We start from the raw sequence: 22732 nt of genomic DNA on the forward strand, positions 1-22732 counted from the left end.
GATAGCGAAACAAAGTTCCACATCCATCATTTTTTTTCAAAATATTTAATAGTTTAAGTCAACTTAAAAAGGACCAAAATCTCTAAAAAAAAATTCCATAACCAAAGTTGGACCAAAATCACTTAGGATAAAGTTCCCTATCAAAATTTCAAAATCCTTAACAATAAAATTCCATAGTCAAAGTTCTTACCAGTGATATCCAATTATCACCTAATATTTTTTTTAAGGAATTTAAAAAAATTAAAATTTATTTACTCATTAACTTACCTTTTTCTTATATAAATCTTAAACCAAAATACTAAGTCAAAACATTTCATCAAAATATTAAATCAATTTCTAACCATTAAATTATAAGATTTATAATTTAATTCTATTTTTTTTTTCAAATACTAATTTATTAAAATAGATAATAAATATTGACGAAGTCTAACTTATAGACAAAATAACTTTTTTCATGGGAACTCACCAAAATCCAACAATATAATTTCAAGATTTTTTGTTGTTTAAAATAAGTTTTTGAATGCATAAATGAATTCAACGCCCTGAAAATCCCTTGGACAATCGAATTATGCAGATTTAACAATTTAAACTCAGATTTTTAAAAATGTGCCGGATTTTGATTAAAATTACCAAAAAAATATGTCATGAAAAAAAAATATTTACTCTATAAATTAAATTAGGCCATAAATATTTTCTAAAAAAATTACATATTCAAATCTTAAAAAAATTGCATGTTCAAATCTATAAAGAGTAGAACATGGAGTAAAACATATGGTCACCTCTTTAAATAAATCCTTATTTTATAAACAAAAAGTTTTATACTCCAATTTAATTTACTATACCTTTAAAATAAAATTATTCCAATTTAATTTACTATATTTTTAAAATAAAATTATTCGAGTTGTCTTTAGTAAGATTTTTTGGACGCTTTTATGGTGGTTTTTTTCTGGTTTAGTTTGTCTAAAATCCTGGTGGAATTCATTGAAATCACAAGCTTGATGCTTGGAACAATAAAAATGCCCTAGAGCTTTTATAGGGTGTTGAATCCATATATATATATATATATAATAAAAAAACTAATTTAAATAACACAAATCAAGATTTCACCTGGGGGAAAATCCAAAAAATCTCACTAAAAATAACTCTAAAATTATTATTATAATATAAAACACAAAATTATTATTATAATATAAAACGTTTAATATATCACATTGCACAATTTAAATAACTTCAAACAATAAAAATGCCCTGGAGCTGTTTTAGGGTGTTGAATCCATATATAAAATAAAAAAACTAATTTAAATAACACAAATCAAGATTTCACTTGGGAAAAATCCAAAAAATCCCACTAAAAATAACTCTAAAATTATTATTATAATATAAAACACAAAATTATTATTATAATATAAAACTTTTAATATATCACATTTCACAATTTAAATAAAAGTCCTTATAACGGTAAATTAAAATTACACACCTTACTATTATTGTAAAAATTACTGCATTTTAATAAGAAAATCATTTTACATGTTAGGCATGCTTTAATAAGTTTAGTACAATTTTACATCTTAGGCATGCTTTAATAAGTTTAGTACAATAGATTTTATATTTAAAAAAAGAAATTAAAAAAAAGGAAAAAAGAAAGAATGGGGCTTTAATAGGCTGTCGTGGCCTTCTTACTGGGCTCATAAGATTTGAGCTGTTAGCATTTCAAATAAGAATGTGACACGTGTCAAAGTAAAAGTTAATATCACCACGTGGTGCATGCCCGGTTAAAGACCGGGAGTGGCGCCTAGCCCTAACACTCCGCCCAGTCTACGTCATAAGATTCCGTCCAATATATGAGATTCCCCGTCAGCAAAATGGGGCCCACACCAAGTGACCACCCCAATTACCCTGTGCCGCGAAGGGCGAATATAAAAACAAGAGGGGGAAGTACTCGAGGCTTTGCTAAAACAAAATCGAATTCGCTTTTGATCTTCCGCTTCCACTGCCTTCTCTTTTTCATTTTTCTTTGGTGATCGTCAGGGCAGATGCAAAGCAGGAATTGGCATCCGGCTAAAACCCAAACCCGCAGCGTCGCCACCGGAATTCCTCCCTTGAAGCGCAGACACCCGTAAGCAACAGGCTTTTAGCTGGGAGGGAGCCGAGGAACGGCCCGGTGAACCCAGATTACTTTTATGGAAACGAGGAGCCGTAAGCGCGCGGAGGGCAAATCGCAGAGGCCACCTGCTGGTGTTACTTCTGCGGCCACTGATAAAAGCAGCAGCGACGGCAAGAAACGAGCTAGAATCGAACCGCCTCCATCTGCCCCCGCTGCCCCTGCCCCCACACCCACTCGTCGCCTGACCCGATCCTCTGCTCGCATGGAACCCCCCGTGGGAGCTTCTGCCCGACAGAAAGAAGAAATCGATAAGAAAGGTAAACGGGAAGCGACTGTGGATAGGGTCCGTGAGCAGGAACTGGAGCGTGAACGTGAACGAGAACGGGACCGGAGGGAAATTCCAAGCGATTACTATGAAGAAGAGGATAGCGGTGAAGATGATTACGCCGACGATGGCGACGATGATGACCTCGGCGTCCGGAGTCATCACTACCCGCCCTCAGCGTTTGAGGGCCGGCTTCGGGAATTCGCTGGTTATTACGACGTTTTGCCCCCATCCGCCTCTCAGAACGGCCGGATGAAGGAAATTCTGGCGCGATTGCGGGACGACGGTGATTATTTTAGTCAGACTGAGGCGCTTACTGAATTGTGCAATATTTTGTCAATGGCGACCGAGAATAGTCTCGCCGGCTTCTCAATCGAGTCTTTTGTGCCTTTGTTGGTCGGTTTGCTGAATCGAGAAGGCTTTCCAGACGTGATGCTTCTCGCAGCGAGGGCTTTAACTCACCTCTGCGATGCTCTGCCTTCCTCTTGTTCGGCCGTTGTGCATCACGGTGCAATCCCTGCTTTCTGTGCCCGCTTGCTCACCATTGAGTACATGGATTTGGCTGAACAGGTATGCCATTTTTACTCAATTCTCTGTTGATAGAAGCCTTAGCATTATTTAGGTAAAGGCGCAGAATCTAGGGCCAATAGGTACGGCTGAGACTAATTCTAAGAGTTTGAGGAAAATGTGCATTATCTAGGGTCAATCAGTATACTAAAAAATAAGTGCTTTTTGAGGGAATTATGTATAATCTAGGGCCAATCCATATGCTTGACGGTAAGTGCAATAACATAAATTCCGAAACTTTGAAAAGTCTTCTGTTAAATGTGGGCAACCTGGGGCCAATCAGTACATATTTGACATCAAATAATTAATTCACTGCAAACTAGTCCACTTTTGTATTTCATCGTAAAATGCGAGTAGTTTCCTTTAGGTTGTCTAGAATAACTTCGTTTTCTCTAAATCATGCATTCACTGTAAAGCTTGAATTAAATATGCAGAATTTAAGACGAGTTTTGCATCCAGTGATTGACCTTAAGTCTTAGGGCTTGATTTAGTTTAGTTAAAATTAACCTTGTCGTGGTAAATATGCGGAATATAGGGCTAGTCAGTACCCTTCACATATATTCTGAAGTTGTAGATGCCTTTTTAAGGTAGATGTGTGGAAATTACGGTTAATTAGTACACTTGTCATCAAAGAATAACTTCACTTTTGGTCGAACTAGTGAAATGTGATCGTTTTTTTTGTCTGCTCTAGAATAACTAGTTCATTTTTACATGTCTGGATATAATTGCAATATAGATGCTCTTGCTAGATTGGAGTCACAATATAGCAAGTAGCATTTGTAAACATATAAAGCTTCCAATCTCGAGATCTTCAGTTTTTGGTTAATCTTTTGCACAAGCATGTCATATTGTGTAGATATAAATTTAAACTTCCACTTCAATCATGACATATCTGAGATGCTACTTTTGTAATTATGACTGAAATAATCTGTTTATTTGGTCAGTCTAGTATCGTTGGATTTCACAAAAGTATGAAGACAATATATTGATGTTTATGTAAAAATGCTTCTTGGGCATCTTAAAATATATAGGAAATAATGCAAACAATTAATTAATATAATCAGTCTTTGTTAGTTGGGTCTGATAAAGTGATACATTATGTTGCAGTCTTTGCAAGCTTTGGAAAACATTTCTCATAGGCATGCATATGCTTGTCTTCGTGGTGGTGCTCTTATGGCAGTACTGTCCTACCTAGATTTTTTCTCCACTGGTGTAAAGGTAAGATATCTTCCTTGTATATATTATGTTGAGTATGGAAAGTGGAATCATATGGCTAATATAAATTTTAAATTCTTCAGAGAGTAGCTTTGTCAACAGCTGCAAACATTTGCAAACAACTTTCATCTGATACTATCGCTTCTGCAATGGAAACAATTCCAACCTTGACCGGCCTTCTTTCAGATAATGATACTAAGGTATTTTGTATTTGTAATACATTTTGATATTATCTTGGGTGGTTTCCTTACACTAATATATAAAGTTGTGACTTCTTGTGGGTCTTACTTATATATAAAGTTGTGACTGCTAGTGGATCTTACTTATATATAAAGTTGTGACTGCTTGTGGGTCTTCCTTATATATAAAGTTGTGACTGCTTGGGCCTTACTAATGGATTTTAATTATGTTTTAGGTGGTAGAGAATGCATCATTTTGCTTGGCTCGAATTGCAGAAGCTTGTGCTTCTTCTCCAGAAAACTTGAACAAGCTCTCTAGCTACAGTCTAGTTTCGCAAGCTGCAAATCTGATATATGTCACTAACTCAGGCAGTGCCCGGGCATCTCTTAGTTCTTCAACATACACGGTAGTCTAACCTTTTATAAAGTACTTTCAAGCAGTGAGATCATTAATTTTTAACTCTAAATTAGGGACCTTTTACTAACTGGTCTACTCAAGTTGTTCTTTGGCTTGGTGCAGGTTTTAATTAGGCTTCTTTCAACTTGTGCAAGCAGCTCTGCTCTATCTACAAAGGAATTACTTGAAATGGGGATCTCTGGCATCCTTAGAGACATTCTAGCCAGCACTGGCCTTGTTTCACAGATAGCTGTTCCTTTTTCATCAAATAGGCCTCCTGATCAGGTTACCTTCTTGTCTAATTATTTATATGCAATAAGTGTCTGTTGTAAATGGGGGCATGTGAACTAAGTAAGGTCAGGCTAGGCAGTACTCAAGTGATTTTGATTTTGAATAAATAGTAATTTTTTTTTAATTCACTCATGTCTGTCTGGAGGAAAGGGTAGCAATGAAGTTTAGTCATGAATGATTAAATTTAGAATGAAGAAAACTGTTATGATATTCTATGGAAAGTGATGATCTAGCATTTTTAAATGCAAGACTCTTACTATGATAATTAATTATTAGGAAGCTATAAACTGTATTCGTAATGCCTGACAAATTTGAAATTTATTGAGTTCGAGATCTTAGTGTGAACTCCCTTGGGTAAACTAGTTGATTATACATGAGTTTATAAGAGAGGAAGATTCCCATTAATGTAGATTTTATTGGTTTGAAATAGTAAGACTGGCTTTGTCTATACTTTTTTGGAGTAGTTAATTGATGTCAATCATTTTCATCTATATCTTTTAATTTTTTTTGTACAAGTTAATAAGATTTATTGACTAAATCTTGTTTTCTAAAACAGTTGTATGAAATTGTGTCCTTGGTGAATAAGCTTCTTCCATCATTACCTCATAAGACAATCTCGCTTCCCGCTACTCATAGTATTGGTGCAACTCGTTCTACAAGAAAACAGATCCCCAGAAACAGTAGAGAAAACGTAGTGGGAACCAGTAAAACTGTGGCAGATATTTCTGATCACGAAAAACTGTTACGTGATAAACCTGAACTTTTGGTGCAGTTTGGAGCAGATCTCTTCCCAGTGTTGGTTCAGGTGAGATTGTACCGTTGTAGATATAACACGTGAATATGTTCTTGATATTTATGCATAATATGGATATGCATGGTATAATTTTATGTGCTTAAGCAGGTGCATGGATCAAGTGTGAATTCTCTTGTTAGACACAAATGTCTGGAAGGTATTAGCAAGGTGCTGTACTTTGGTACAGAGGACATGTTAAAGTCTTTACTACAGGGAACAAACATACCAAGGTATATGACATCTAATATGTACAAGATCACAAGGTTTTAACTTGTAATTTATTTTTAAGATTTACTGCTGACATGTGTTTGTGTATACCTGCAGTTTTTTGGCAGGAGTTTTAACTGGGAAAGATGTTGAAGTTTTGATTCCAGCACTGCAAATGGCAGAAGTTCTAATGCAAAAGCTCCCTCTCACAATTTCCAAGCTGTTTATGAAGGAAGGTGTTGTCCATGCAGTAGAGATGCTTATATCCTCAGATTCTTCTTTAGTTGTAAAAGAAAGTGCTACAATGCCACCAACTCTACGGCGTAACAAGCGACTACCTGGTGGGTCAACAAATGAAGCAATTAGAATAGAGGGATCCAAAGATTCAGTTTCAGGAAAAGGTGGTTCACGTCCATCTGTGGGGACATCAGCAATTGCAAATGTTAAGTTAGATATTAGTGCCTATGCAAGGCATTTTAAAGATGCGTATTTCTCTGCAGATTCAGGTGTTGATGCTGGAGCTACAGATAGTCTTTGCAAATTAAAAGGTCTCTGCACAAAATTAAATGGTTATTTGACTGACCCAAAGTCCAAATCAAAAGGCAAGGGTAAAAGGACTGAATTTGTTGCTGTTAATAATGATCAACTATCAAATATTATAGCTGATATTCTGAGAGAGATTAGTGAAGGGGATGGGGTATCAACTTTTGAATTTGTTAGAAGTGGAGTTGTGGAATCTTTACTAAATTATTTTTCAGGGGGAGCTTTATCCAAAGAAAACTTGCTGAAGCATCACAAGCAGGTATTAAAGAGGCTCCAGTCATTTGTTGAACTTTCTCTTCCGGTGAATTATGAAGGGAAAGAAACTCCTTTAACAACTTTAGTGCGAAAACTGCATGATGCGCTAGCCTCTTTGGAACATTTTGAGCTGGTTTTGAACCATATTCCAAATTCACACAGTGCTAATACTAGCATTTCATCAGTATTAAATGCATTATCAAAGCCTTTAAAACTACGTCTTTGTAGAGCACAAGGAGAAAAGTCTCTTCGTGATCACTCAAGTGTTCTATTTATGAACCCTTTGGCTAGTTTTGCTGATCTTGAAGATCTACTTTGGTCCAAAGTTCAGACAAATGAAACTGAAACCAGATGTCATAGTGGTGAAGTGCAACCTGGTTCCACATCTGTATCAACACCATCTCAAACAATACCTGCACAAGCTGCTGAGAGTCGGCCTTCAACAAGATCAAAATCATTGACAGTATTGGGAAGCACTACAAATGCCATGGACTCTGCACATTTGAAAGCATCAAAGGAAAAGGGCAAATCCATCTCAAGGAATGTCATTGATGATTTCAGGGGCCCAGAAACAAGGAGTGCAGCACGAAGAAAAGCAACAATGGACAGCTATTCACAAGTGAAGCAACAAAATGGAGAGTCTAGTGATGAGGTATTCATTCTGTTTTTCTTTTGTTACCCCTACAAAATAGATCGCATTGCTTTTAGGAATAATGGAATTGCTTATGGGTATTTAGTTGTAGGTGTAGATAATAATTCTGTCCCACAGAAGCATGGGCTAAGTACCATGCTTGCAAATATGACAACATGGTAACATGTTTTCCTAGGATTTCTGAACCTTTGAGTTTGAGCTGTATATATGATGCAGGAGCATCTAGACCTAGACAACAATGTGATGGTGTGGTCACATGTTGTGGCTAATGAAAGTTTGGAGGAAGAATTGGTTATTTAATTTGTATTAATATCAAATTATATAAGTAGTTAAATGTTGCCTAATTCTGAACAGAATTGGGAAATAAATGGCAAGTGATCCTCCATGTGTGGAGATCAAGCCAATTAGTTATATTGATTAGTTAAGGTAGGATATGATTTTCTAAGTATGCAGTGAATTATTTAATTTGTGGAAGGAGATGGTTAGATAGGACATATATGTATTTCCCTTTCTTTTCTGAAGGGAGGAGAGACAGAGAGAGATAAGATTCACGATGGAATTGTAAGCCTACGGGCAGATGAGGAACAGAGGCCGCTAATTTGAAGAATCAGTTCAGAGAGGAAATATTCAAGAGAGGATTGAGTAGAAAGAGAGCGAGGATAGTGTGTGGATTGTATTTTGAATAGAGATCTTTCAATTGTGTAATCGACCAAGGTGAGACTCTGTAATCGTTTTATGTTGAATGAATGATATTATGTGTGTGATCAATTATCGAGCCTGCGGAAACCCTCGCTATTCCTTTGTTTCCTTTGTATTTGGGCAGAGTGATCATCCCTTAGTTTTGTTATGTTTAATGCCTAAAACGTATGATTGATAGAAGTCGGGGCTTTATTTTAAATGTCATTGTTGATGCGGGTCAGCGAAGTCTATTTACATAGTTTTGGTCCCACAAGCGAAAAACCCAAATTACACTAAGAATCGACGCAAAACATAGTCGGATCTGAAATCCGGATTTGAAATTTTATAAAGAGTGGTTTATATCCATATCGGGTCCGTAAGAATATCGAATCGGCGCTTTAGAGCGGACAGAGCCTGGTTTGGAGGATTGCGACTATGCGATATGCGATCAAATCGTAGTTGTTAGATCATGATCAACCGTGATCGTTGGATCGTGAAAGTAGTTTTGCTAAAATGCGTGGTATTTCGGGTGACTGACGAACTGTAAGCGGTATTGAATGGTGGTCACCCGATCCCATTCACCCTTTGACACGTAGTAGCAAGGGTGAATAGGGAAACCGCTTTCTAGGGCAGTTAATCCCTGTGTTAATTGTCTGCTTGAAACAATTGCGAATCGTTGGATTGGAAAAGGGAATGGAGATCAGCTGTTTGGGGATTGGTGATCGGAGCGCGCAATGGGAAGGCAATGGATCGAGAGCGAACCTGTTGATATTTATAGAAGTGGGATTATAAATCTTGAGATCTGGTTATATGTTTGGAGCGGGGTTTTCCCTTTGCCCATGTGTATTTCGTTACAATGTGTTGCCTGGGGTTTTTATAACTAGAGCACATATTAACGCTCTTAATAGTGTTGTGGAATCCTGATAGTTTAAATGGACCCGATTACTAAAGAAATATTTGATAATGTGTTGTGGTCCGTCGTTAAAGAAAAAGCACCAAACTACGCTTCCGATATGCATATGTGGGCATGAAGCTTAAAGGCTAATAAGGGTGAATGAGTCCCGATAAGGTGATCTAGGGTGTGGCAGCCATATGGTTGCATCAATTTTGGTATCAGAGCAAGGAAAGGGAAGAAACTTCCTTGCGAGAAGGATGCCTTGCTTATGAAGATTTATGATACAAAGGTATGAAAGTTGCAGCGGTTGAATGAATGGCAATGTTGGGCACAGGACTACAGCAGTAGGACTGTAGAAGAACTTTTGGAAGTTCTTAGAGATTGTAGTAGAACCTCATTCTAGCTGAGGCTTGGAATAGATAGGGACAGAGGAGTCCTTAAGAGAAGTGAGTGGAGCAACCAGAGAGAGAGAGCAAGAGTGCTCGATGCAAGTTCTAAGGAAAGAGGACTTGGAGACCAAGCAGAGGAGAAGCTTGGTGAGAAGATCAACTTAGAAGGAAGTTGATTGGTTGCAGGTGTAGAGTTAACATAGAAGAGAAGATGGTTATGGAAAGTCATATGGAAAGTTCAGAAGAAGCCTACAAGATAAGAAGGGTGCTCAAACAATCCATAGGAAACAGACGAGTCAAGCAAAGATTGACAAGGAAATCACTGAGATAAGAGAAGAACTCAATGTGTTAGTAATGTTGCTAGAGGAGAACCAAAGACTAGGTTGGGTCTTGAAGAAGAAGTCAATGAAGTGGCCTAAGTTGTAGAAAAGGCTGCAACAAGAATAGGTAAAGTGGTTGATGGAAAACCTTAGAGAAGCAGAGGCAGAAATGGAAGTTTCCATTTGTAGACCAGAACAGGGTGAAATGTTGGGTGAAGAGGATAATGAGAGATCAATTGAAGATCTCATGGCCTATTGGCATAGTTCAGGACAATTAGAAGATATGATGACAAGGGAAGTAGATAAGGCAATGAAGCCTTGTGATTTTAATTCTCATAGTTTGTGTATGTTTGCAGGATATGCAGAGGATGATGGACAATCTAGTGAAACTATCACAAACAGGAATGAAGCTCTCGAGGTGAAGTATGATGGAGGATGTCTTTTAGAGGAAGAAGGTTGATCTGAAAATGGAATGTACTTGAAAAAGGGTGCAATGTATCCATTTTCATTTATGTAAATGAGTGCACAAATACTCCAAGTTTAAATTTTCAAATATGTGAACTTCTTATTTCTAATACAGAGATAGATTGTAGGGGCATTTACTGGATATGTCACCTCTAAAGAGAAGATGAGTTCCAGAAGCTACCTGGCCCTCTACAGACCCTGCCTAAAGACCTTGCTTGAACTTGACATTATGGGAAATTTTAGCTTGAAAGAGGTGTATGTCTTTTCTTTTGTTTGTGTTTTAACTTGATTTGTTTCAGTTGATATTAAACATATATATCAGACATATAAGGCAGCAAATAAACATCACACATAACAACAAATTTAACAAGGAGTTCACCCCAATCTCGTGGGCTATGTCTCATGTGAGTTCTAGTTAAGTAGACTTGGCTCTTTGGGATTATGGCTTGAATTCTTTTACAAGTTCAACACTCAACTCCAAAAGGTTACTAGCTGAACCTATGGGTTTAGAAAAACCATATACATCCCTGTCATGGCTGTCCTCTTTGTGCAGGCAGATCTAGGCTTCCTTGGACTTGATTCCTTCAGTAGGTGCACTAAGCTTCCTTGAGCTTCTTAATGGCACAAAATCCTTCAGAATGCTTCAAATGTCTTTGAAACCTTTGCTAATGTCTCCAGCACATATCTGATATCAACAAATGACTGTTCATTTGCTCAAAACGAGCACTGCATCCCTGATCTAGGCCTTCCTTCATGGTTGGATCTGGGCTGCCTGAAACTTCCCTTCAGCATCTCAGCCTTTAGAAGTCTCCAAATGGTTCTGAAAACACCTTCATTGGATTTAGAAGGTTCATTACAACAAAAATAGGCTTTTGTTTCACCAAAAATGGATGAATATAGTCTAACACAACTCAAACACTGAAATGGCCCCGGTGGCCCTGAAAGCTTCCCTGAAGCTAAACAGTGAGAAGAATGTCTCAACAGGCAAAATGAGCTATAGAAATGGATTCAAAACACTAAATTCATTCAGAAATGACTTTCGTTCCACATTTAATGGTTGCACACATCCCAATGCAGCTCCCAAATTGATATGGCCCTGGTGGCTTTTGGAACTTCTACGAAGCAAAACCACCTACAAATGACCTCAGATGGCTGTGAAATCTGTGCCAATGGCTTCAGAAGGTCGAAGAGACCCAAAATAAAAAAAATTCATCCAAAAAGGACTTTCCTAGCCAAAGTTATGGCTCATTGAAGTCTACTACCAGAACTGCCACTAAACTGACAGTTACGGTTGGCTTTAACTTCAGTTATATTTATGGCACATGTGAACGGCTGATGGGAACGACGGTTTTACATAGGAGTTAGCATCGGACTATTCGGGCTAACATTGCACTAACTCTGTGTTATATGCAATGTGAACACGTTGCATCAAACTATGCGGTAACCGTTTTGTTTCCGTTGGTGGTTTGGGGGCTTAAGCCCATGGTTTGGCGCCACAGTTGTATAATATGGGGGCTAGCCCCCTTCGGGCCCCACCCAAAACCATTACAAAGCTCTTCAACCGTTAATTTCAAAATACAAACAAATTCTGTCATTGTGGCTCAACGGTAAAACGATCAGTTAATGACCCGGAGGTCACGGGATCGAACTTCACTGTTGCCAAAAATTTTAAACCAATGCCATACATATGTTGATGTCATTGCCACGTGGCATCTTGTGATTGGTTGCCCAACAAGAATATTCTCGTGAATATTCTATTTTAATTTTTTTTTTAAAATTCAAAATTTCAGTGTCATTGGGCAATTTTTCTTTTTGGCATAACTTTCTCATACGGAGAGCGTTTTTCGAACTGTTCGCGGCGCCAGAATCAAGAGGATGAGCTCTTTCTAGTCGTTCAGGTTCGAACCAGTTTGAGCGCTTTCATTTTTGAGCATTTTTCGACACTTGGTTCTGAGCTCCTGATCACAACTCCCAAATGAGAAGGCTTTTAGTCCCCAAAGCTTACTGAATCTTTGAACTGAATTATACAACACTTGAGAGAACACAAACATCCTCTTTTGTTCAGGCAAATGAGCATACTGAAGCCAAATTGTCCTGCCTTGCCAATTGTCGTCATGGTGAATTTTGTTGCATAACCCTAGTACTTGTCAAATCTCGACCAAGCTTGCTCGCCAGACAAACTGAAAATTGCAGAAACCAGCAATGAAATTTGCTGATATATGAGCTGAAATCTTCCACTGACCATGCGGGCTTGCCAACTGTCACTATGCCCATCAATGGCACCTCCTTTCCAGAAGAAAAGCTGAAGGTGACTTAGGCCAATACCCACAACAAACTTCCAAAATGAAGTAGCTGTAGAAGAATGCTTTTAACGGCTGTAGCATGCTGTAATCCCCAAACTCTTGGTATACTTGCTGCAAAAACTTCTCAATCAAGTAAAGACCCATGTTGGAATTTAAGGCCTCTTGCTTGCATGCTTTTCCAACACATAGAATTGTGCACTGCTTTGCACCAATTCCTTCCCTGCACCAAATGACACCAAAGGTACTTGTGCAACAAGACAATCATCAACAAGAAGTTGTCCTGAAATATGCTGAACAATGGACTCAACCATAATAGTAGCATGTGTGTACACGACCGACACAAGTCGACAAATCATGTGCAACACAACCGATACAAGTCGATAATCAATCGACACAAGCGACACAAGTCGATAAACATTGTGTGAAACAATCGACAATGTAAAAGTGCGCTCACAAGCGACACTAGACCACTGATAACAAGATACATTTACAAACACATATGCATGTATCATGAACAATGAACTATATTTAGTTCGACAAATACACCTACAACCACTATGTACAGGTGCAACTTTCAAATATTCTTTCAAAGACCAACAGGTACATTAACCCAAAAAACAACATGTGGGTGACAAGAGCTGAAATGAAAGACATTGCTGCAATAATAGTGAGTACCATACTCATCTTTTACCTCCATGGCGAAATTTTGCAACAACATAAAAAAAACATGCATACATCCGAAGTTTGTTTATGTACAAAAGGAGTATGTCTTACTGGTTTAAGAAGTCCATCCACTTCTTACCAAGCCATTTCAATGGCGATTTTTGCCGTTGGTTCCATCTTTGCCAATCTTCCTGTCCTCTTGCGGCATGTGTGTGGAACGACGAGTTGGATGTAAAGTCCAACAATGAGAGACATGTCCCTTCTTTTGTCAAAAAGTGCAAATCTTATGCACCTTTTTTGAAGGTAGTCTTTGCTTCATCTGTTCCCTGTATGCTTTCTTCTCCATCCATCATCTTGAAACATGATGGTTAAATTGACCACAATATGTACAAGAAATCGTTCTTCCATTAAAGCATGTAAAAATATCATGCCTTGTAGAAACACACTCAAATTGATCATGAGAAGATTTATACCTCTTGTGCTGCTTTGCATGTTCCTCCTTTTTGATCATGAGAAGATTTATACCTCTTGATAGTATAATGTAGAGGCTTTAGCTTTCAATTGCAAGCTAACATCATCGTTCTTGTCTTGAAAACTGTTTAAAATTGCATGCTTGCCATAAGCTGCATGTCTACCATCTTCTTGCTGCGAAAAAGGCTTAAAGCAATGGCAATCATCTTTGAAACAAATTTGACATATTTGTCTCATGGAACTTGGAACAAAAGTTCTCTTTGAATTAGCCTCACATGCCTTCATGGCTTTTGAGTCTTCGCCATTTGATTGCACATAACCAAGTCCAAAATTCTTGGGTCATTCCTCAACAGAAAGGGGTTCAATTATGCCTTGTGCATGCTTTCCTAATCCTCTGCCTTCATAACCCATCTTAATCATTAACTTAGATCCTACTCCTTTTGTATACTTTTCGAAAGATCCAACACATCTTTCTAAAGAGGAAATTGAAGACAAATCAGAATGGATTACCTCTTTCTCACGCATGTTCCTGGTTAAAGCCTCTTGGGGTTTGATGAAGCTGCAACCAGAAGAATTTCTTCATTCTCTTGCTTCATGGCCAACAATTTCTCATGAAGCTCTGTGCTTTCTCTTCTATCCTCAAACAGGATCTGCACCATATCCTTCAATATAAGGAATTCACGCTTCATATCCTCATCGAAGAACTTGGTGAAGGAGGAAACTTCACTTGAAGAAGTTGTCATTATGATGCCAATGAACAAATTAATTTCAACAATGTTCTTAAAGCTTTTCGAAACAGATGACAATGCTTTTTTAACCCAAATGTCTTTACAACCATCACATTCAAGCAGCCAACAACTCACAAAACAAGTGAAAATCTTGTTCAAGCAGCCAACAACAAATCATCTCAATTGAAAATCTTGGAATGGTTTTGAGGTCCTTTGGGGTAAGGAAAATATCTCCTATTCCTTTTTGTCTTCTCCAAGACTTAGCTAATCAGTAGCTATCCCAAACTTTAGCAAACTCAAACAACATGCAGTTTGCAAAATAGTAAAGCAGTCAATCTTCTACACTGCTTTAAACACCTTTCAAGCGATACAATCAAGCTATTGTGATGTCAATCAAGCAAACCAAGTGCTCTGATACCAACCTGTAGGGGCATTTACTGGATATGTCACCTCTAAAGAGAGGATGAGATCCAGAAGCTACCTGGCCCTCTACAGACTCTGCCTAAAGAAATAAGAGAAGTAAACACTCAGATTCAATTAAAAAAAAACCTTGCTTGAACTTGAGGTTATGCGGAATTTTAGCTTGAAAGAGGTTTTTTGAACCATTCACGGCGTCGAAATCAGGAGGACGAGCTCTTTCCAGTCATTCAGGTTCGAAATAGTTCTGAGCAATTTCATTTTTGAGCATTTTTCGACACTTGGTCTTGAGCTCCTGATCAAAGGCACTGATTTATTGCAGTAGAAAGAACTCATAGATGAATTTTTGTTTGGTGTAAGACAGTCAGATGAAGTTGATATGGACCAGAAGTCTAATGAAAATGCCATAGTCGTATTCGAAGAAGGTAAGCAAATGAATTTGTCTGATGAAATTGATGAAAGAACTTTGCAATATGATAGTGCAGAAAACAGGATAACTCAAGAAGATTGCTGGAAAATGTTAGTTGTGATGAACTGCTGGAGAGATTTCACATGGAATTAGAATTCTTTGAAAGATTGCTCAAGGAGCTTGAAGGAGAAATGAAGCTTTCAGAACTTGATAAAGAAGAGATTATGGTTACTATGCATGATAAGGATGAAAGTTGCTAACATTTATAGAGTTAAGTAAATGTTTAGACTTTTCAGTTAATGATGTGACTGAAGTTATGGAAGACAACATTAATAAATATGATGCTGAAATCAGAGAAATTGAGCAGAGATTATTTGAAGGTGAGATGGAAGATTAGGAGCAACAAGGAAGTTATGTCCTTAGAGACATGAAGGAGACAGAAGTATTAATCCAGCAGGATAAAGATGGAAGAAACCAACAATTTAAAAGAGATGATCAACAACATGAGAGCAAATTTGAGGAAGGCATTAAATTGTAGGAGCATAGCAATTGGCAACAGAATGAAGAACAAGAGATTAGTTTGGTAGTACAAAGGAAGACAGATGAAGACCGAAGATACAGATGGAGAACGAAGAAAAGGGTCAAGTGGAAGCTATTGCAACAGAGGTGGAATGGCAAGTTGATAAACGAGTTCAAGGAACTTGAACAAATTCATATTGATTTGTTAGAGAAGGAGAGACTCAAAGAAATGGAGTCACAACAAAGAGGATTTGCTAAAATCCAGAAGATCTATGATGGAAGATTGGTGCTTGAAGCATCAAAAGAGGATGAAGGATCTTGTATTTTGAAAATTGATAATTGTTGTGTGTTTGCAGGTCATGTAAACTTGAGGGAAGACAAGCGGTTGTTGGAAACTGTCAAATCAACAGGTGAAGAGATGACTACCCATAGTCATAGGAAGAATAAGGAGAAAAGTTACAGTCAAGTGAAGGAAGATGTCCAATTAGATGACATCCAAAGGATAAGCCAAAAGGAGGATGGCAAAGGAATTATTGAGGTCAAAGGAATGTTTGGAAAGGAAGAGATCCATTCATATGAATATGGAACAAAGAGTTTCTCAGGAGAACTGATGAAGCTAATACAAACCAAATGGAGAATCTTATGAAGACCTTGGTGTCTCATAGTTTTGAAGCTAATATTTTGTGTGTAAATGCAAGATACATTGAAGAAAGGCAACTGTTTAATGTTGTCATAAGGGAAAGGAAAATATGATTTTTCAGAAGTTAGAAGAAGGAAATTCACATAATCTTGTGATGTAGAGGAAAGAGCAGTTGTTAAACATAGTTGTAGTGAATTATGCAAATATTGGACAACTATTGAGGACTGAAGCCCAAGGAGAGTAGCTACCGAAGATTGATATAGAAGACTTGATAGATGTTAAACAATTATTGAAGATTATTGACCTTGAAGAAAGCCAGAGTAAAGAAGGACTAAAGATAGATGTTGCAGACAATGAAGTTAGTAAAGATCGTGCAGAGCTTTTGGGAGAAATTACCAACAATGATATTTTGTCAGCCAGATTAGATTCTTGCGGTTGATCGACAATCACCAGTATATGATCATGTGGTCATTTTATATCCGTCCAGCAATCATATTTTATTGCTTTTGTTTGATTGTTGAGCTATATATATATCACATGATCAAGCATTGACTCCTCAGCCAGATTCGAGTCTTGTGGTTGATCCACAACCACCTGTATATGATCATGAAGTCATTTTACATCCATCCACAAATCATATTGGATTTCTTTTGGTGGAAGTAGTCTCGATGCGTCCAGCAACTTTGGTTCCATTTCTATATCTAGCATTCCATTTTTCTTCATGCTTGAAAGCCTTCCACCTCTTCCGTGATTTAACTGTGGGAGCTCTTCTCTTTTTACATCTTCAAGCCTTCCACCTCCTATGTCATTGGACAGTTGGAACTCTGCTTTCAATACATATATTTTTAGGCCTTCTGCCTCCTCCATTGCTGGAGTGTGGCAGCTTTGTTGCCACTAGTAATACCTGCACAATATCACATTATAATTGCTCAAACTTCTCTACTTCATTTCCTTGTGGGTTCATAGATTTGGTAGCCTCAAACCAGTGATCATCATTCCGATTCATATCAAAATCTCATTGGTATTTTGATATCAATATTTTTGCAAGAATTCACCGGCCTAGATACCTTCATTTTGTCAACATACCAAATAACCATTTATACACAAGCAATTAATCAATTATGTTTAAATGGTTTACCTTTGGTTTCATCTTTTTCGCCCAATATTCATCTAGAACTGACTTATCAACATTTTCATCATATCTGTAACTCCATTACTCCATTTTCACCATCATGTCTCTGCCTCCATATAGAGTCTACCACATTCTTCCTCTAGCTTTGCCTTAAGCTTCATAAAAGCATTTAATGAATCTATCTGTATTTTAAGAAAGAAGATCCATGATTTTTATGAAAAATCATCTTCTGCACTTTAGACTTGGAAAAATTTCCTAGGCAAGAGGGGTTTCCCTGTTGGTTCCTAGGTTCACTTTGTGTAGTAGGAGTAGGTGTAAAGAGAACTTAGCATTCATGTAGGTGGAAAATGGTGAAATAAGAGGAGCTTTGGTGATGAGTGAAAGGCAGACGGTAGACTAATGCCTCACCTACTTGGGAAATGGATTTTGGTGGTTAAGATTTTACAAAGTAATCGAGTTAGAGGGTCATTTGGTGCCTTCTTAAAGCAAGTGTGAGGTAGCCCTTTACCCCAAGAATGTATACATATACCTAATTTTTAAATATAGCATGTTAAATGTTGTGATCTTTCGGTAGATGACTGGATAGTATAACATAGGACTTAACTATATCACTATAAGCTGCCCCAATGTAGCAAGAGGCTCCTCTATGGTTTGACATTCAAAATCTTGCAAATTTTTGTCCTCTTATTTAGAGTAAAGGAAAACATCTCCAAAACTAATCAAAATCGATCTCATATACTAATGCTCTAAACATATGGGTGATGGTTCCTTTTACCACATCATCAAGTGCGTTGGTTTAAGAAAGGAGGACTGACTTAGGAAGGGGTGGTCCCTTTTTGATTCACCATATTATAAATATTAGAATATTGTATGGCCCTTTTTATATGTGACACTACTTGCCATTTTTGCCATTGTTTGAGTTAATACTTAACTTTCCTTCATGACATAAATGTGCTTTCCAAGGTGCATAACATGATCATAAGTTTAACAAGGTGACATCTCCGTATCAAAACTCACTGCAAAGTTCAAAGTTCAAACTCTCCTCTCAGTATAACACATTTCCAATTCCTCACGGCACTTTTTTTAGTTCCTCACTGTGAGTTTTCCAAGGCGGCAACTCACTTTTTCTTGTCTAAAATAGTGATTATTTCAGAAATGCGATATCAATGTTCTCTTATATAAGGAAGTAGAGTCCCAGGAATCCCATGGTATTGCTACTTTTCTATTTGTGTCTGATGCAGCTTCATTGAGGGTTATTTTTCTATTGTTATCTGATGCAACTTCATTGAGGGTTATTTTTCTATTATTGTCTCATGCAGCTTCATTGAGGGTTAATTTTCCTTGAACCTATTGCTCACATGTGCCATATGTTTCCATGAAATTTGGGCATGCAAATTTCCATCCTCTATTTCTAAATTGTTCTGGTTTATTTTAAAACTAATTCAAGCTTTATAGGAGTGATTTGAAATCACATATTCAATGACTAATGTTTCCACCAAAATACTTTTCTGGGGACATTCTTAGGGATCATGTTTCACTTTATCTCTTTTTTCTTGAAGGATGAGGATCATGATTTCACTCCTGTTGAGATTGGAGAGGCTATACCTATGGAAGAAGATTACTCTTCCGAAGAGGACGGAGAAGAAGATGATGAAGAGGATGAAATTTACTTGGCTGAACGAGTGCATGAGGCAGAGTTGGGGTATCCATCATATTCCAGTGCATTTGCTTCAAGAACTGCAACAACTGGTGAGAATACACTAGGACTTTCTTCTGTTGTTGGAATCATAGCTGTTTAGGATTAGAATCTAATGGATTGAGGAGCTCGGCAATCTCATGTGTCATTGTCATTTGGTGCAGCTGCTATGACTGGCCATGCATCTACCAGTGCCAAAGGAGCTATCAGAAGTAGAGACCACCGGACTGTTTCTAATCGTAGAAATGCAAATGTCTGTCCTCGATTGAACTTCTTTATTGGTGGGAAGCAGCTTGACAGGTCATCTACATTATACCAGGCAATTATGCATCATACAGTACTAGATGGATATGAGCAAAGGTATGCTGGTTCAGATTATTCTGGGTATGACAGTCGAAGATTTTGGGATGAAGTTTACACTATTACCTATCAAAGCACAGATGCAACAGCCAAGAGGGATTTGACTGGAACATCCAAAACGTATTGTACACCTAAGAATACTGAGCATATGTCACTTCTAGATAGCATTTTGCAAAGAAAACTTCCCTGTGACTTGGACAAATCAAATAGCACATATAAGATTTTGTTGTTACTTCGAATAATAGAAGGACTCAACCGTTTAGCTCCTTCTTTGAGAGCTCAGGCCTCATCTGATGCTTTTGCAGAAGGAAAATTGACAAACCTAGATGAATTGAAAGTCAATGGGCCTGTTGTTCCCCAAGAAGAATTTTTAAGTAACAAGCTTACACCAAAGCTGACACGCCAGATGCAAGATGCTCTGGCATTATGTAGTGGTAGTATGCCACCTTGGTGTCAAGAACTGACCAAAGCCTGTCCATTTCTGTTTCCATTTGAGACAAGGAGGCAATATTTTTATTCCACTGCATTAGGATTATCCCGTGCATTGCAGTACTTTCAGCAGCAGCAGAGTGCTGAAAATCCAAATTTGGTAAACAACCGTGGACGCAATGTTGTTAGACTGGAACGCCAAAAGGTTAGAGTCTCAAGACGGCGTATATTGGACTCAGCTGTGAAGGTGATGGAAATGTTCTGTTCTGGTCAGAAGGCTGTCCTTGAAGTTGAGTACTTTGGGGAGGTTGGCACTGGTCTAGGGCCAACTCTCGAGTTCTACACACTTGTTAGCCAGGAATTGCAAAGGAGTACACTAGGCATGTGGAGAACAAACTCATCACCTAAAGAAGTTGTAGAAAGCGATGTTCTGATGCCAGATGCTGAAGAAGATCATCTGTCTCTGTCAGCTACAAAGAATAACACACACCGTGGGCATACAGAACAAAGTGGTCGGTTTGTTCAAGCACCTCTTGGCTTATTTCCTCGTCCATTTCCTTCTAATACAGATTGTTCAAATGGAAGTGGATTTTCCAAAGTGAGAGATAATTTTTGTCTTCTTGGACGTCTAATGGCAAAAGCTCTTCAAGATGGCCGGCTTCTAGACTTGCCTTTGTCAACAGCTTTTTATAAACTTGTTCTTGGGCAGGTAATTTTTCTGTCTTTAGACCTTATCACTCTCAGTTTAGTAGGTGATTCTTGTTAGAGCTAACCAACGATGGGAATATTGTTCATTTGTGTCCATATAGGAGCTTGATTTACATGATATCCGGTCCTTTGATGCTCAACTTGGATCAACTCTGCAAGAAATGGAAGCCCTAGTCCACCGTAAAAAATTCTTGGAGTCAATACCTGGCGATACAAAAGAGGCAATATCAAATTTATCTTATCGTGGTGCAAGAGTTGAAGATCTTTGTATTGATTTCACTCTTCCTGGTTTCCCTGACTATCCTCTCAAACCAGATGGGAACAACATTTTGGTACTTAATGAAATCCTCATTTTTCCTGATTTCCTGAAATTTGTTACCTTTTAACTTCTCTCAAGTTTGGTATCTGTCATCATTTATGCATTCCTTTTTGCAGGTTAACATTGATAATGTGGAAGAATACGTGTCATTAGTTGTGGATGCAACTATCAAAACAGGAGTCATGTCACAAATAGAAGCCTTCCGAACAGGATTCAATCAGGTCCTTTAATGGTCACATTTGTTTGCATATTTTTCTGAATCAATTTTGTAGCCTTTTTGGTGATTAATGCATATTTATATTTTTGGATATTTTTCAGGTGCTTCCCCTCTCATCCTTGCAAATATTTACTGAAAATGAGCTTGATTATCTTTTCTGTGGTGTGCGTAACTTGTGGGTGGTACGTAAAATCTAAACCATTTAAAAATTTGAGCTATGCTTCATCAATGTTCTGTCAGTACAGAAGTCTTAATATGTGACATGTTTCAGCAGGCTGAAACACTTACTGATTACGTCAAATTTGATCATGGCTATACGGCTCAAAGCCCTCCCATTTTAAATGTGAGTATTTTTTCATGAGATATTACTGAAGGTTATCTATGGGTAAGCAGTATTGTTTTAATAGATATTGTCATATAATTTTTTGTGCATTGCCTGCAGCTTCTTGAAATCATGGCAGAGTTCACCCCTTCACAGCAGCAAGCATTTTTGCAGTTTATTACTGGTTGCCCAAGGCTTCCTCCTGGAGGGTTGGGTGCTCTGAACCCAAAGTTGACTGTTGTTCGGAAGGTAAGTGCTTAATAGTTTCTTGTGTACTTAATTAAGGGGTTTTATGGAAATGGGCTCTAAATGTTTTTCTTTGGAGTGCAGAATTTTTCAGGAGCAATTGGAGATCCGAATTCACAAAGAACAATGGATGCAGAATTGCCGAGTGTTATGACTTGTGCAAATTACCTCAAACTTCCTCCATACTCATCCAAGGTTTGAAGTTCTGTCAGAGTATTAGATGCTATGCATTAATTAACATATGGTGTTTCTAACTTGTGCAAATTACCTCAAACTTCCTCCATACTCATCCAAGGTTTGAAGTTCTGTCATAGTATTAGATGCTATGCATTAATTAACATATGGTGTTTCTAACGATGCAAAATTTTGCAGGAGGTAATGCGTGATAGGCTGTTATATGCCATCACTGAAGGGCAAGGTTCTTTTGACCTCTCGTGAGTTTCGTATGTAGAAGAAAAGTCCGGTATCCTTTTGTTCAAAAGCATGTGATATAATCTACATTTTTCGACTCTTTAAGCACCAAATTCTGGCAAATGGTGAAATCCATGACATGTAAATATCTGTAATACTTGATCGCAATTTGATCTGCTTACCACTCTGCAATTGTTGTTGACTAAGCATGCAACAGGATGCCTGAGGCTTCTCTTCCTTTCACCTACTATGCTAGTAGCAGGGAATTCAATTTGGGCATATTATATAGTACGCCATAGAAGTGAATGGCTATTACCTGATTTAACATCAGTTCAATTTGTTAGTGCAAAGAGTATTCAGTTGAGCCTGTTATATCTTATGGAAAAAAATTTCTCACCTGGTTAGCATCACTGCAATTGGAAATTGCAAATGCCAGGGCTGGAGAACCTGGTGTTGCTTTCTCTAAT

The 22732-nt window shown here is 37.8% G+C and overlaps 1 protein-coding gene across 3 annotated transcripts; it reads left to right on the forward strand.

Annotated features, from left to right (window-relative positions):
* Nucleotides 1–1941: 1941 nt before the first annotated feature.
* Nucleotides 1942–22546, forward strand: LOC149221529 (E3 ubiquitin-protein ligase UPL3-like). 3 transcript variants are annotated; one of them, XM_089385134.1, is made up of 17 exons: nucleotides 1942–2999; nucleotides 4104–4214; nucleotides 4295–4411; nucleotides 4627–4797; nucleotides 4911–5072; nucleotides 5635–5883; nucleotides 5980–6101; nucleotides 6196–7528; nucleotides 19117–19306; nucleotides 19418–20751; nucleotides 20852–21082; nucleotides 21186–21290; nucleotides 21388–21468; nucleotides 21558–21629; nucleotides 21729–21857; nucleotides 21939–22049; nucleotides 22227–22546. In XM_089385134.1, the coding sequence occupies exons 1-17, from the start codon at nucleotides 2181–2183 to the stop codon at nucleotides 22290–22292; spliced, it is 5403 nt and encodes a 1800-aa protein (XP_089241260.1). In that variant the 5' UTR covers nucleotides 1942–2180; the 3' UTR covers nucleotides 22293–22546. The 3 variants fall into 3 exon arrangements, with proteins under 3 accessions (XP_089241260.1, XP_089241261.1, XP_089241262.1); XM_089385135.1 differs by having other exon boundaries at nucleotides 21561–21629; XM_089385136.1 differs by having other exon boundaries at nucleotides 5851–5883.
* The last annotated feature ends 186 nt before the right edge of the window (nucleotides 22547–22732 follow it).

The sequence above is a fragment of the Pinus tabuliformis genome, chromosome Q (genome assembly GCF_031772625.1).
Source record: "Pinus tabuliformis cultivar Carrire ecotype Pingquan chromosome Q, CPIR1, whole genome shotgun sequence".
In the NCBI taxonomy this organism is placed as follows: Eukaryota; Viridiplantae; Streptophyta; class Pinopsida; order Pinales; family Pinaceae; genus Pinus; species Pinus tabuliformis.

Bases quoted from the DNA above. Each gene is read 5' to 3' on its own strand.
- LOC149221529 (XM_089385134.1), top strand. From the start codon at position 2,181: ATGGAAACGAGGAGCCGTAAGCGCGCGGAGGGCAAATCGCAGAGGCCA. The intron at 4,412-4,626 runs GTATTTTGTATT...ATTATGTTTTAG, and splicing joins TTTCAGATAATGATACTAAG to GTGGTAGAGAATGCATCATT. The intron at 7,529-19,116 runs GTATTCATTCTG...TTTTTCTTGAAG, and splicing joins ATGGAGAGTCTAGTGATGAG to GATGAGGATCATGATTTCAC.